At 40.9% G+C, this 16,482-nt stretch overlaps 1 protein-coding gene across 9 annotated transcripts in view; it reads left to right on the forward strand.

Moving 5' to 3' along the window:
• Positions 1-16,482, forward strand: part of MPZL1 (myelin protein zero like 1) — a 90,906-nt gene that overhangs the window by 23,570 nt on the left and 50,854 nt on the right. For all 9 annotated transcript variants that reach the window (XR_006415906.1, XM_044442182.1, XM_044442189.1 and 6 more), the window contains exon 2: positions 501-691. Coding sequence is in view for 8 of the 9 variants with exons in the window: in XM_044442182.1 (XP_044298117.1) it covers positions 501-691 (191 nt within the window). In the remaining variant the exon portion in view is untranslated. The remainder of the gene's footprint in view (positions 1-500; positions 692-16,482) is intronic.

The raw sequence follows: 16,482 nt of genomic DNA on the forward strand, positions 1-16,482 counted from the left end.
ATGCTGCCAGAGACAAATGCATGATGATTTAGTTGCCCCATGGATGAAAATATTCCTATTCTTTGTTCTCTACCAGCCATTTCCTCTTTTCTTTCTTTCGTCAGCTGTGTATCTTCCCCTTTTTGGTTAAAGAGCTTCCTCTGTTTGTTGTCTCATCCCCTCAGGACCCAGAGTTTCCTCAGAAACTGGTCTGGTGGCAGTTGAAGGGGGAAGGGATCACGACGGGGAGATAGAAAGTTACACATGTCAAGCTGTGTCTTCTTTTCCTATTCTCAGCAATTGAGCAGTGCTGTCAATGACAGGACAGTTGGAGGGCATTCATTCATAGGGCTGCTGTAAGTCAGAGGTGACTTGATGGTACTTAACAGCAACTGTCAATATGTTCCCTCAGAAAGCCCTTCTAATGACAACTTGGAGGGAGGGGACACCTGCATGACATCTAGCTCTAACTTTGTGTTGCTCTATATTTTTACAGCAATATAATTTCATTGCTTGTACAGGGACCCTGGAATCTTGTTCTGCAACAGCTGACATTTCTATTGTGACAGTGACCACACCAACAGAACTCTCTGTGCAGGCTGGCGCAAATGTAAAGCTTCCATGCATATTCATATCATCAGAGGAGATCAGCACTGCCACATCTGTTACTTGGAGTTTTCAACAAAAGGGATCAACTGCTCGCCCTATAACGGTAAAAGTTAATGAGCCAGGCTGAGATACGTGCCAGTGGCCCTTTTGAATATTCAGGCAACAGTAGGCAGTTGCTGTGATTTATCTTATCACTGAACCTGGAGAAAGTAAAATGTTTTCATGCCAGCAGCTCACCTTTGTTTGGGTTTGGATGATACAATAAGCCACAGCAACTGTTCACATCTCAGATATTCAGAATGGGCAATGGACTGCAGTGATCATGCAAACTGGGTCAATATCTGCAGTAAGGCTCAATTTGAGTAAGAAATTGTGGCAAATGTAAATAGCAGGTTCTGACAATGCACCTTACTTTTCTCATTTGTAAGAATATCTTCTATCTTATGTCTTCCTTGTCTTCAAAGAACAGCATTTGATATTGGTCGTCTGTTACCTGTTCTTCAATATTGACTGACCTTGAACACATGTCAACCTATAATAGGTTGCTACCCATAGTGCTTTGTTGTGTTATGACAATCCAGACTGATTCTTGTAGGTGACTTAGGTCTGAACCCAAACAATAAACCCCATCATGGATTTCAGGAATCAACTAGCGACTCATTTGGTAACAGTAGCAAAAACCTCTTACTCATCTTGCCAAATGTGCCTGGGAACACATCAGTGCAAGGTGCCCCACAACTGCCTAAGCAGCATCTAAAAAATATTGCAAACCTATTGGTACACAGTAGACTGAAAAAAATCTCAATCACAATGCGGATGGGGAGAACATAACATAAGCAAATAGTTGGTCCTGGTGTGTTATCCCCAGGATACTTGTAAGAGGATCATCTGGAGGGAGGAAGCGAACAATGCATGGAAAACCTGATCATTGGTTTACCCAGCAAACAACCCAGGGAGCTGTTTGGCTAATGGGGTGGGCTAAAAATCTAATGAATAAATATACCCACTGTGGTTTATTGTCAGGATGGGTCGGAGTTGCATGTGGAAAAAAATAATCCTTCAGGTATTGATTGCATTCACCTTTATCTTCTCCTGTTCTTTAATTTTAATCAGTCCTTTGTGTCTCTTTGTAGCCTCTTAATGGGTGCCTTGTTGCTCTGTAAGACTCAGCATAAGTCACATAATCCAATTCTATGCATGTTTACTTAGACTTAAGTGGAGGCTTACTTCAAGGAAATTGTGCATAGGATTACAAGCTGAATCTCCATTTTCCCTGCTGCATACCCGGCTTTTCCTCCTTTCCCTTTTGACAATAATACTACTTCTTTCCATGACCCTGCAAAAGCTTGTAGTTTGGGCTAATCTCCAGCACTCTCCAATCACTCTTTATCTCTTCTAGTTTTTAAAAAATGCATATGGATGTATAGAAATATTTCTGTCTGCTTTTTCCTATAGAACACCCTTTTCTTCATCATGTTATACAGCCTCTTTGTTCTCTTTGATCACAGAAATGTCAACATGTTGAGTGTGTGTGATAAGGATTTCTCAAGTGAAATGATACCTCCTTTAGAATTTACCAATTAGAACCATAAACTGAAATCCTGAGCTTATGTCACATGAAAGTAAACTCCATTGAACTGTGTGATTTACTTCATAGTAACATGCATAGGATTCAGCAGGAAGTCAGAGTTTCTCTAAAAGTAACAAAAATAAAGAATACTTCCAGATGGAGGAGTCCTAAGGCTTACAATCAGAACACATTGTTCTCCTCTTCTGTCTTCCTAAACTTGTTTCCACAGTAAGAAAAAAATGGAAGAAGTGCTAGGGAAAACACAGGAGAGTTAACAGAGGAAGACAATATTGCTTTCAACCTCTGTGAAATTCCATAAATGAAACCTCAGTTGAAAGCACCAAAAGACTGGTAGTTTTAGCTAGCTGCATCTGACAGTGCTATTTTCTCTGAATCTGCTAAACACCCTGGATAAAAGCTAAGTTATTTGCAGTCTGTCTCCACTGAGAGAGTAAGTGTGGTATATTAGTTATAAATTGGACTAGGATCTGGGAGATCTGGGTTCTAGTTCTCACTCAGCCACTTGGTGACACTGGACTAATGTACCTCACAGGGTTCTTTAAAGGAAAAATGGAGAGAAGGACTATGTAAATCATCTTCATTCCTTGCAGGAAGAAAAAATATATTAATAATAATATAAACAGAGGATTACAACCTCTGATCTGTAGACCTGATCCAACCTGTGGTGCTCTTTAATCTGACCTACAAGGTGTTTACTGGTATGCATGCCTTCTTTTACAATGTCATCACCTTTTACCTTTGACTTTGTTCCCTCACTTCCAGTTTTCCCCTGGGTTTTTGTGAGCTACCATAACACTTTATCCCTGCTAGGCCCTGAAAAGAATTTTCCTTGCCTTTATAACCTCACCCAGAGTTGGAATACAGCCTGTGATACCTTTCCAAATTGGAATCTGGCCCTTGGATTGAAAAAGTTTCCCTTCCGCATTGCAAAGCAAGAAGAAACATGTATTTGCAGGTTAAAGTGTTCATTTTTGTGATTACAGTTTCTCTATTATTCTGATGGGAAGCAATATAATGGGAAGAATACATTATTTAATGGCCGGAGCAGCTGGGCTGGAAATTTAACTATGAGAGATGCATCAATCAAGATAGAAAACGTGCAACCTGCAGACAATGGCACTTATTTCTGTGATGTTAAGAACCCTCCAGACATAGTTGCTGAGCCAGGGCAAATCAAAGTCAAAGTTTTGGAGGAAGAAATAACAGTGGATTATGGAAGAGCAGCAGTAACACCTGAAAATACCATAATCATAACCAAGACCACAACCTCTGGAAACATTTTGCTTAATGGGGAATCATTTTGGCAGCTTGTACTTCAATTCTGCTGCATTTTAGCATCTTTTCTAAGCAATTTGTTCTGAAATTAAAAAATATCACTTAAGGTAATTATAGTGTTCTCTCTTATCTCCTTCTACTTGGACATTTAGCTATAGAAGCATTGCAATATATATGTATCTCCAACAGTGTCAAGGTAGCTGAAATGTACTCAACTTATTCCCATATAGAAATATTAAGCCTAGAAATGTACACATTTTGTTAAAACTATACTGTATTTCTCATATTGTAAGGACTCATTCGTTCCATTGTCTGCTCATTAATGGAATCTGATTTTTAACAAGAATTTTGTTCTACTTATGCACATTTACATTCACAGTAATACTAACACATATGTACTCATTTGCTCAAATGCACTAATGTGCATCAGAAACACAAATTAATGCATTAGTATAAGCGCACATTAGTGCTAATGCAAGTTTGCACAAACTTATCCCCAAAGAGAACAACTGGTCCACACATCAGAATACATATGATTTGCTAGAAGCATGTCCACTGCAGAATCTGTAGGCTAAATTCATAGCAATATGAATTTATTTGAATCTATTGCAGATTTTTCTGACATTCCTAGTTCTATCTAGTTGAAGAGCTCTTAACATTACAATGCTACATTGTTTTAGCTGTAAGTACTTGGCTAAACATTCTTCAGATTATGCATAACAGAGATATGTGTGATTGGTTTATTTCCTACATTGTAAGCACATGTGGCTCCAATTCAGATTGGGACTGTGGTGGTTTCAGAGGAAGGGAGATAAGCTTGCCTTCCTCCCATTTTCACCCTGAAAGAGATCATTGGAATCAGTGGAGACCTTTTTTAACACCTAATCCCCCTTCCAGGTGGGTAGAATTTTGGAACAAAATGGTAAGGGGAAAACTTAAATCCCCCCTACCCGGTCACCAGGGTCCCACACTGAATCAAAACCACAATCATATACACCTCTGCTTATGTATGATTTGAAGAATGGCTTGCCCACAGTGTAATATAAATTTGGAATATTCCTGCCTTAGCTTGCTTTATGAAGGAGTGCAACCTCATTCAGAACAGGCAGACAACCCAATTCATAGATGTAGGGACAACCTACCTATAGGTCTATGCCTTATCAGGATCCTGCTTCAATTAATTAGCCCACGTCCAAGAAGTAACAGCATCCAGGAACTGGCTCAGAAAATGCACTACTTCTCCTGATTCAGATTCTTGTTCCATCTTTAGGGACAAGATGGTGCCCTGTCATACAAGACAGTTCACCTGTCAAGGTGCTGAGGCACGGTTACCCAATGTTATTCTCTGGAACCAATCCAACAACTAAGAGGGGAACTACTGTAAGACAGTACCTCCAGATCCGAATTCACAGTGATGGTCCAGGTGGATACCATGGTCAACAGTATCAAAAACTGCTGAGAGTTCAAGAAGTTACAGACCATACACTAGGATTGTCTCTCTTCCATGAAAGTCATCCAGCAGACCAAACGGCTGATTCTTTCCTAAAACTGAGCCTGAACCCTTACTGAATTAGATCCTGATTATTGGTTTCATCCAGGACTGTCTGCTACAGAGATTTCAGTTAGTCACAGACACATAAGATTACTTCCTAAGATTTATTTTATAGAATATCCAAAGGGCCTAATTTCACAATCTTCTGAGATATTTTTTGGCAGAAAGAGAGAAGCTAGCTTAGCCTTCTTCAACCTTGTGTTCTCCAGCTGCTAAATAGAAAGCTGCCTCATATGGACACAATTTGCACAAACAAGCCATGACGAATCTATTTATTTATTTATTTAGCAAGCTTCTATGCCGCCCCATTCGCTGAAGCCTCGGGGTGGTTCACAACAATTAGACCATGCAAACTGATTAAGCAACCGTGGGTTTTTTGTGAACATGTTGGAAGGAGTGAGTATGTTAACTCCTATCTGCTCTTCAACAGTTGCTAAACATTCCAGAACCCACTTACTAGGTTGTTGTCATGATGTGCAAAACTGAAGCCCTAAGCAACCCAGAGTTTCAACCCCACAAGAAACTCTGAGTGATTGTTAGATGCAGTCTCTTGGCTATTTAACCGTAAACAATCCAGAATGCTGAGTTCACATGCAACAGCAACACTATAGAAGCACAGTCATTTACAAAACTGGATGTTAAAGCTGAAGTAACAAGTGCCTAGCAGGCAATATACTTGCGTACTCTGGTATAACTATGACTGATAATGGGTTCATTAACCCATAATTAATTATGATGTATGAACCAGGCAATCCGCCTAGGGATGCTGTTGGTGGAGTAGGCAGCATATAAATATTTTAATTAGTAAATAAGTCTGACCCTTGGTCTACCTAGCCCAATGCCACTAAAACTGATTGGAACTCTCCAGAGTTTTGGGCAAGTTTTCTTCCTAGTCCTACTTGAAGTTGCCAGCAACTGAACCTGGGACCCTTAGTGAAGCAATTATGCTGAAGTGCCTGGCTCTGAGGAATCCCATGTTTGATGGTCATATGAAGAATTTTGCGTATAAGCGAGAAATGGAACAACACTGAACTTGTATCTAGACAGCATCCATAAAGAGAACAAAGACAGAACTAATAAGAACACATGCCCATTGTTCTCTCTGTAAGTGCTGGATTAATGTGTGTGCATGTTTGTGTGACTGCACCTGGTATTATGAGTTTCAGCTATATTGATAACTTTACTTATCCTATAGCTTTGTCTTAAAGGTCTTGCTTGATATTAATTTTCTTATTGGATTAATTTAGATGTGATCTTGCTGTTCCAACAAACCACAGCTTGTTTCTTCACATCAGCCATAATTTTGTACACCTCTATTATCTCTTTCCTTACCATTTTTCTAAGTTAAACAAACTCATTCATTGTAACCTGTTTCGGAGAGGAGATGCTACCATCCCTTGATCATTTTAATAGTCCTTTTCTACATTTTTCCAATTCTACAGTATCCTTTTTGAAGTGTGGTGACCAGAACTGTACACAAGATGACACACTCCAGCAGGAAGAATCTGGATCAATTAAGTTCAATAACCAGAAATATTATTCAGTACAAATGTTTGTTGAACTGAAACGTATGTCCAAATTTCTGCTTGATTTCTATGAACCTGCACAGTTTTACAGTTTGAAATCTTTGTCCACATTCACATGTGCATTCTGTCCAAAATCTGTGAGCACTGTATGATAGTTCAAAAGCTATCCTGGTGTTTTTAATGATCATATGAACTGTGATCATCTTGGAACATATATATGACATTGTGTATTATGCCATTCTTAACAGAAACGTATTTTAGTTGGCTTAATTACCAAGAGATACATGCCCCAGCATCTCCAAATAACTGCTTATGTAAATGCAGAACTTTTCCAAAAAAAAAAAAAAAAGTGTCCAGTTGGTTGGTTGGTTGGTTGGTTGTGTTAATGCAGTTATATTTAAAGATACAGATAGTTATTTTCATATATACAACCCATTTAATTTTGTACTATATATGTAATTACCTGTATGCATGAAATATTTGCAGAATTGTTGTATCTTGAATTATGCTCTTTCCTTGATAAAGCTAAAATGGTTAAATTATGCATTTAGGCGATTATCATGATCAAATTTGAGTATTCCACTTGTCAAGATTGATTTATTCCTTAGCAGATGGTTTGCTTATTATTTCCCAAGGGAATGGCCCATTCTGACACAGAACATTTAGATGGATACCTTCCTTGGTGAAAGCATAATAAGCTCTGAAAATTGGCTTACGATGGAATTAATCAGTTTTGATTAATAAGCATCTGAACATGTATTATCTTATAAATTTGAGGTGGTCTACCCTAGTCCTGGAGATGGAGGTGCTGCAGAAAAGGTGTGCCCTGGCTTTTTTCTTTTTTAAAATATGGGTCAGTTCACATGACATGACAATTCACTGTGGCTTGATTTATCATAAAGCTCTGCAGACTCCTTTCTACATGGTACCAGCAGACACCTAGCTCACTGTGTCTTATTTTGTCATGAAAACCTGAGTGGCATGACTTGGTGGGTTATTGCTGATATAATTACCTTCTTCAGTGGGGGTAATTATGTATGTGCAACTTATTTATTTATTTATACATGTATGTATAGGCTGCCTATAACTGCGAAGACCTTCCTAGGTGGTTTACAACTTACTTCTCCTGCCATCATCATGCAAGTCATTTTATGACTGTCATAGTACCTGAACATAAAAGGGCAACTTATTTGCTAGAAGTGAGTATTTTTCAGCTCTCCAAGCATATCATAAGTGGTTGAGGTTGAGATCACACCCAAGGATGTGTGTAGACTAATGAGAGAAGAGCAGGTGTTACAGGCAGGGCCAGTGCATGCTGGGATTGATTTTTCAGACCTGTGACCTGATGGGGTACCAAACACCATTAGGAGGAAAGATGGAGACGTGTGGAAACCACACACCTGTCTGAACCCAGAACCCAAGGTAAGAAACCATGCCATGTGGTAAAGCCATGGTATGGTTCAGCATTATGGGTAAGCACAGCCAGTGTGTGGAACAATATTATCTTTATTCATAGTACTTTCATCTAGAGCTATATTTAGTCTTGATTGGGAAGAAAACCCTCCCTATATATTAATCTACTTGATTCAAACTTCCATCTGCTGCAGCTCAGACTTTCCATCAAGTGCAATGATGTAGCTTTCTAATGTCTTTTCCCCACTTTATAGACCTCAGCGTACATGGTCTAATCTCTCCATGGCAAAGACCCCTTTCTTCTGGCTCTCTACTCTTTAAATATGTTTTCCCAACAAAGACAGATTGTTCTTTCAACTGACTGGCTTTCATCTAGTGTTGCTTTTATGGAGTCTTCTGGCACGGACCCAAATGTCACACCTCTATTTGAATCCTATTCAAAGAAGGGGGCAAAACCTTCATAACCATGTAGCACCAGGGAGCAGGTCACCTTAGAAGACTTCAGTAATACCCAGAATGGTTCAAGGACCCTCAGGGGTGATGCTTTGGATTTGTACTCTATCCTGGTGAGGTAAATGGCTCTATTTTTTGAGACATAGGGGGATGTTGAACCCACCAAGCCCTCATGAATGCTGGCAGCTTCAGATTAATGATAGGGTGGTGGCCAGGTGAAAGAATGTTCCCATGATTTGAACTCTTCTTATGAGGACAACTGACACAAGCCTCTAATGTGGTGCAGCTCAACTCTGTGTAGGGTTCTGGTATCTGTAGATATATCAGCTCCCACTTCTAATTCGATTGCTTCTGGTAACAATATTATCTTTGACTCCAGACCCTGGTACCCTATTTTGTCCCCCCTGACATTACTGTATTTCTGAACCTCTGAGCGACTGACCTCAGAGTACCTGCTTGACTGACTTTCCTAATTGGGTGTATCTCTGGATTTGCATTGCATTGAGCCTGGAGCTCCACTGTTGCCACCTGTCTGCTTTTTCTTGACTCCTTGCCCTTCTCTACCTGGTTATCTTTATACACTTCAGGTTTCTCTTCTGCTCTGCCAGTATCCTCCTTACAATGACTGCCTTGAAATATTAAAGAATGACTTGCGAACTCTGGCTTGTGTGGTTGCCTGATTCTATCTGCAGAGATAGAAGCAGAGATAGATCTGCAGAGGCCTGATGCTTAAAACAATGGTGTCAGCCACTTATTTCATTTGAGCTATTTATATTCCAGTCAAACTAATTGCCATAAATATCTAACAATATGTGGGAAGGACAGAACCAAAGTAACGATGACAGAAAGACAGAAAGAAAAATAGAATTCCAGGTTTCATTAAGTGTTGTCGATTCACTTAAAAAAAATGCTTTCTTTCTGACCTGAAAATAAAATGTGGAGGTTTCCATAGTAACTTCATGCTTATACACAGGCAAAAAACAAGTCAACATTTTTTACATCCATATTGCCTGTGCTTGAATCTGAAAACTAGATGGAAGATCACAGGTTGAGGTAGAATAATGACCAGAGACAAGATAGCCACCTATGGTTCACTTCTCAGCTTTCATTATGAATATTGGGTATGTTCAACTTCTACATTCTCCAAACAGTGTTATAAATCTGAAATAACCAACTTCTATACTGACAGACTTTCTAACAGCCTGTAACTGGTTATACAGAAGTGGTAAAAGGATGGCAGAATCCTTCAAACAGTCTATGGGGCTATGAAGAAGAATCTGCAATATTAGAAAGTGAAGTGAAAGCTGTTCTGAAAGCACCTGGAAGGAATAAAATACTCAGAGTAGACAGGGTACCAACTATTTCAAGTTTCAGAGGCTGAATCTGTCCAAACAATAATATGTCAACACATATGGAAAACAAAACAATGGACCACAGACTGGAAATGTTCAATAGGCATTCCAGTCCTCAAGAAAGGAGACAGTAAGGAGTGCAGCAACTATAGGACCATTACACTAACTTTCCATGCAAGCAAAGTGATGTTTAAGGTGATGCAGCATAGAGTTTTACTTCATATGGAGCAAGAAATGCCTGACATTCAAGCTGGATTCCAAAAGGGAAGAGGCAGTTGAAATCATATCGCAAACATAGATTGGTTAGTAGAGCACACCAAAGATTAGTCTATGTTTTATATACTACAGCAAATGACTGTGTGGCTGATGGGAGGTTATGGATGGTCCTGCAAGAAATTGTCTCAGCACTTGACTGTCCTGATTTGTAACCTGTATCATGGACAGGAAACTACTGTTAGGACAGCCAGGCTTCTAACAGGGACCAGCAGATATGCGCACATAACACCAGTCCTCTACCATCTGCATTGACTTCCAATTGAAGTTCAGGCCCAATTTAAGGTGTTGATGATGACTTCTAAAGCCCTAAATGGTTTAGGGCTTAGGTATCTGAAGGAGCACCTCCTACCTTATACACCTGCCCACCCCCTAAGATCTGGGTCGTAGAAGGGTCTTTTTGGCAGTGGCACCTTGACTTTGGAACATACTCCCCAGAGAGGTATGCCTGGTGCTGATGCTATTTGCATTTTGGCACCAGGCCAAATCCTGTTTGTTTTCCAAGTATTTTAATAGTTAATTTAGATTTAATTCTGGTTTTATTGGATTGTCTTTATTCGATGCTGATTTTTATTGTATTGCCATCCGGGCACTGCAGGTGGCACAGTGGTTTAAACTGCTGTGCCGCTGGGCTGGTTGATAGAAAGGTCGCCAGTTCGAATCTGCACAATGGAGTGAGTTCCCATTGCTCTGTCCCAGCTCCTGCCAACCTTGCAGTTCAAAAGCATGCAAATGCAAGTAGATGAAAAGGTACCACTGCGGTGGGCAGGTAACAGCTTTCCGTGCACTTCGGTGTTTAGTCATGCCGGCCACATGACCACGGAGACTGTCTGCGGACAAACGCTGGCTCCCTCAGCTAGGAAAGGGAGATGAGCACTGCCCCCTAGAGTCAGGCATGACTGGACGTAACGTCAAGGGGAAACCTTTACCTTTACCTATTGCCATCCTGAGAGCTCAGTAGAGGACAGGGAAAAAATGTCTTAAATAAATAAGTGCTATTACCAGACCAACTGCTGAAAACTTCACAGCAAGGAGGCCTGTGTTAGGTAACTCGAACAGTCAGGTTAGTGTTACTGTTTATCCTAGTGGTACAACAAGGAGTCCAGGTGCTTGGGATAAGGATGTTAGACATTCTTGACACCTTATATTATACCAGTTTCCCTCTCCCTTTCCTTATCTTAATAAACTCATTTCTGATGTGACTTAGTGACTTAGTGTCTGCGTGAGTTGTCTTTTCTATGGGGCTGAGTTTAGTTACTAGGTAGGTATAGCCCAGAATCGGTGGGTTGGAGAGGGATTCTCTGGCATTCTGTTGGTGGTGGTACTGTTGCCCAGCAGTATTAAGTAGAGGATTAAAGAATTTCTCCAATCAATACACCGACAAAATGAGATGGCATCCATCTGATTTCTGTCAAAAGCAGATAAAAGAGTGACAGAAGCTGATTGCCCATTTCATAAATAGGCAAATTAGGCACCCCCCTACACAACTGAGGAGCAGGCTGTTTGAAATACAGTAAATAGAGAGCCAGTGTGCTGTAGTGGTTAAGAGCGTGGGACTGGGACTCGGACAATCTGGGTTCTAGTCCCCACTCGGCCATGAAGCCAACTGGGTGACTTTGGGCCAGTCACAGACTCTCAGCCCAACCTACCTCACAGGGTTGTTGTTGTGGGGATAAGATGGAGGAGGAGAATGATGCAAGCTGCCTTGAGCCCTTTGTAGGAAAAAGGCAGGATATAAATTGAAAAATAATAAAATAAAATACTATATTCCCTAGTATAAGCCTACCTGGGTTTTGAAATTTTCAGAAGAGGTCCTTTTCTCTGTCCTGTAGCTACCACAGGTGCAGTTGGTGGGAATATGAGAGATGGCCTTCCCAGGCTCTGGAGCTCCCTACTAAGGGAAGCCGGGTTAATTCCATCTCTTGTCCTTCCACTGGCAGGCAAATATATTTTAATTCAGGCAAGCTTTTGGCATGGAAGGCCACAATCTTATGCGTTCAAACCTTAACTGAAAAAGTCCTACAATTCCCAGCTTTCCCAAACCAGCCATGCCATCTGGGGAATGCTGCTGTTGTAGGACCTTATGTTGTCTCAACAAGCATAGGATTGTCCCAAAAGCCGGTGTGCTGCTGAATTGGCGAGTGTTGCTGTTATTCCCTCCTTATTCATGTGTGTTTGTGTTTTAACTGGATGTGCTTGTGCTGTGTTTTAGTGGCTTAACTATAATTGTTTATCTGTAAACATTTATTTTAACTGCATTGAGCACTAATATTAGTGAAATGGAAGGATACCAATTTAATAAATTAATAAATATCTTAAAATCCAAGAGTATTTTTCTGGGCACTAAATCTCCTATCAGTATGGCAAGTTCAAGTCAGATTCCTAGGGAAGATTTGTATATTGTAACCTTACTACTAGTCTTTAGTATGCAAAGTTCAATGAAAAATTAAGTTTGTCTCCCTGTTAACATACTAGGGCTGCAATCATAATTGCAAACAGTAAATGTGCATAGAATTGTGCTGTAAGTTCTTGGTTAAGCATTTTAATTTGGTAGAATTTTGTTAAGCAAATCTAATCTCTGCAGTTTCTTGAACATCTGAACCTCAGCAAGCTGCATGTGCTAACCAAAGGCGCATTATTATGAGGCTTTAATTTTACAATCACCTTGACATGTTCACAGAATTTGATGTGAATCCAGATGACAGTTTCTGCTATTGGGAACCATCCCATATTTTCCCACTACTGCTGCTGTCTTTTTTCTTTGCTTCAACAAAAAGGAAAGGAGGAACAAAATGGAATAGGACACAATGGTTTTTTGTTTGGTTGGTTTGCTAGTAAGAAAGCCCCTTCACCCAGAATCACTCAGTAATTCTACTCAGGGAGTCTTAATACTAAGAAATACATATTTCCCATAATTTATCTACTGAGGTCAAATGTGTTTCCTTTCTAGTCTGCCTGAGTATGGGAAAATGGTTTAAAAAGTTTTTTCTCATCCCTGTCCCAAATCCGTAGCATTCTGCTGATGGTCCAAGTTCCTCTTGGATAATCTGCTTATCACGCAAAAAGACAAAAGCAGAACAGCTATGGATTCTGAACCTTATTGCACTAACTAAAATATATGCTATAATTCTAATATATAGTTGAGCTATGTAGGGTCAGAGCATAACTGGGACTACAGCAGAGTGGGGGGATGGCAGGCCTGGGGTCCTGTACTAGTCACTACAATCCTGCCATACCTGTTCTCTTTTTCCCACCTATGTTACCCAAACCACTGATCATGCTGTGGCTCCCCAGCTATTGTGCAATCCCTCCCACATCTAAAAGAGTATTAAGTGTCCCCTAAGGCTTAAGTTGCTGGCAGTAAGAGCTTTAAGCTAAAGTATGTGGGCATTTTTGTAGCTCAGACTCCACCCTCTTTGCTTTTGACGCCATCCACCATTGGCATGCAGTCTCAGAAAGCTTCTATGGAACTGAAATCAGCCCTCAAGGTGAAGAAGGCTCCCTCACATGGACTACAGGATAGGACCAAAGGGAGGGGTCTGAGTGTGGAAGAATATAAGGTTTTAAAAGATTCTGTAAAGAAGGAAGTTGGTGCAGAGGAAATCCTTTGCTTTTCCTGAATACTGATGAGATAGCAAAATGCAGGAATGCATGTCAGGATTGTGTGTATACTTCTGCAAAAGCACAGAATGTGGTATTGAACAGCAAAGACAACTTCCTGAGATTCTGAGCTCCCATTAAACACATACTTTTCTAGTGTTTATGCTCTGACAGTATGGTTTACTTTGTATGGGTGGCTGGGGCAGGATTTCAGTGGCCAGCATGTCTCATGTTTTTCCTGATAAACTGTCTATACCAAAACAAATTGTGCAAAACAATAAAATGGAAGGATAAAGATATGCAAACCAGGAGGCAAACATGCATATTTGTATTAAATAAACTGATTGCAAAATCCAGCTCTTTGCTCTTTTCTTTGCTGCAGAATTTAGATTATTTCAGTAGCATAGTTCATTTTTTCCCTAATACTCCGGACTATGTAAGCTGTGGGACAGAGCACTACAATAAAAATCTAAAGAAAATTCCTATTCCAACCATTATCAAACACATCAAAAGCCTGAGAAGTCTTGAGCAAAGACAGAAGGTTGTGTTTGATCAAAGTTGTGCAGGGAGGGAACTGTTGGCATTTGATGATTCAGCTGGCATGGAAGTTTTCCTTGTTTCGTGTTGCTGATATTGCTGTACTGACCTAGCTTATAGATTTTGTTCTGAAAAACACAACTTTGTATTTCAGGCACAGAATGTGATTTTTGATGAAGTAGCCTCCTGCCCAAGTTTTGAAAACTATCATATAGATAAGACCACAGTCAAAGTCAGCATATCACCCCTTCTTCTCCTCCTCCTCTCTCTCTCTCTCTCTCTCTCTCTCTCTCTCTCTCTCTCTCTCTCTCCCCCCCTCCCCCTCCCTCTCATGCAGAAGGCTGCCAAGGGACAGATCAAAAGATGGCTTCTGAAAATAGGCCGACAGTTACATGGGGACCTTAAGGTGCAGGTTACCTACCCCTAGAGTAGGCCACTATCTTATGAGTCTGATATTAACTGAGTGATATTGGGGGCAATGTCCAAAAGAGCATGAAATTAAAAGAAATCCTTTTAGAGCAGGGGTCCCCAGTGCAGCGCATGTGAGCACCATGGCACTGTGCACTCACAAAACTCACCATCCTTTCTGCCTTCAATTTTAAAAAATACCAGTCTTGGAAAATGCTATGGAATCTTCCTTCTCTCCCTTTCTAACCTTTCTCTTTCTCGCTCACACCCCTTTGCCTTGCTAGTTCTTTTTCCTTCCAACCTTTACTCATGCAACTTCTCTCCCCTCAATCCCTTAATTCACATTTGGCCATCTTGGCCCCCATAGCAGCCATTATGTGACTAGAGCAGGGGTCGGCAACCTTTCACACTCAAAGAGCCATTTGCACCCGTTTCCCACACAAAAGAAAACACCGGGAGCTGCAAAATCCTTTTGACATCTAAAATGAAGATAACACTGCATAAATAATTTTTTACCTTGTTGCTGTTGTTGTTGTTAGTCACAAAGTCATGTCTGACCCATCACGACCCCATGGACAACATTTCTCCAGGCCTTTCTGTCTTCCACCATCCCCCGGATTCCACTCAAGCTCACACCAACTGCTTCAGTGACTCCACCTAGCCATCTCATTCTCTGCCATCCCCTTCTTCTTTTGCCATCTATTGTTCCCAGCATTAGGCTCTTCTCCAGGGAGTCTTTCCTTCTCATTAGGTGGCCAAAGTATTTGAGTTTCATCATCAGGATCTGGCCTTCTAAAGAGCAGTCAGTGTTGATCTCCTCTAGGACTGACCGGTTGGATTGCCTCGTGGTCCAAGGGACTTGCAGGAGTCTCCTCCAGCACCACAATTCAAAGGCCTCAATCCTTCGGCACTCAGCCTTCCTTATGGTCCAGCTTTCACAGCCACACATTGCAACTGGGAACCATAGCCTTGAGTATACGCACTTTTGTTGGCAGGGTGATGTCTCTACTTTTTAGTATGCTGTCTAGATTTGCCATAGCTTTCCTCCCCAGGAGCAAGCGTCTTTTAATCTCTTGGCTGCAGTCCCCGTCTGCGGTGATCTTGGAGCCCAGGAAAATAAAATCTGTCACTACCTCCATTTCTTCCCCATCTATTTGCCAGGAAGTGAGAGGACCAGATGCCATGATCTTAGTTTTCTTAATGTTGAGTTTCAAGTCAACTTTTTCACTCTCCTCCTTCACCAGCATCAAGAGGCTTTTAGTTCCTCTCACTTTCTGCCATGAGAGTGGTAACATCTGCATATCTGAGGTTGTAGATATTTCTCCCAGCAATCTTAATTCCAACTGGTGATTCATCTAGCCCCACCTTTCTCATGATGTGCTCTGCATATAAGTTAAATAGGCAGGGCGACAGTATACAGCCTTGCCAAACTCCTTTCTCAATGTTGAACCAATCAGTGGTTCCATGTCCAGTTCTCACTGTTGTTCTTGGCCCGCATGTAGGTTTCTCAAGAGACAAATGAGATGGTCTGGTATTCCCATCTCTTTAAGAACTTGCCACAGTTTGTTGAGATCCACACAATCAAAGGCTTTAGCATAGTCAATGAAGCAGAAGTAGATGCTTTTCTGGAACTCCCTAGCTTTCTCCATGATCCAGCATATGTTGGAGCTCTAGTTCCTCTCCCTCTTCGAAATCCTGCCTGAACTTCCGGTAGTTCTCGGTCCATATACTGCTGGAGCCTAGCTTGTAGGATTTTGAGCATAACTTTGCTAGCATGTGAAATGAGTGCAATGGTGCATTAGTTTGAACATTCCTTGGCATTGCCCTTCTTTGGGATGGGAATGTAAACTGACCTTTTCCAACCCTGTGGCCACTGTTGAGTTTTCCAAATTTGCTGGCATATTGAGTGTAGCA

This window comes from Varanus komodoensis, unplaced genomic scaffold (genome assembly GCF_004798865.1).
Source record: "Varanus komodoensis strain SLA01 unplaced genomic scaffold, ASM479886v1 scaffold4, whole genome shotgun sequence".
Classification (NCBI taxonomy): Eukaryota; Metazoa; Chordata; class Lepidosauria; order Squamata; family Varanidae; genus Varanus; species Varanus komodoensis.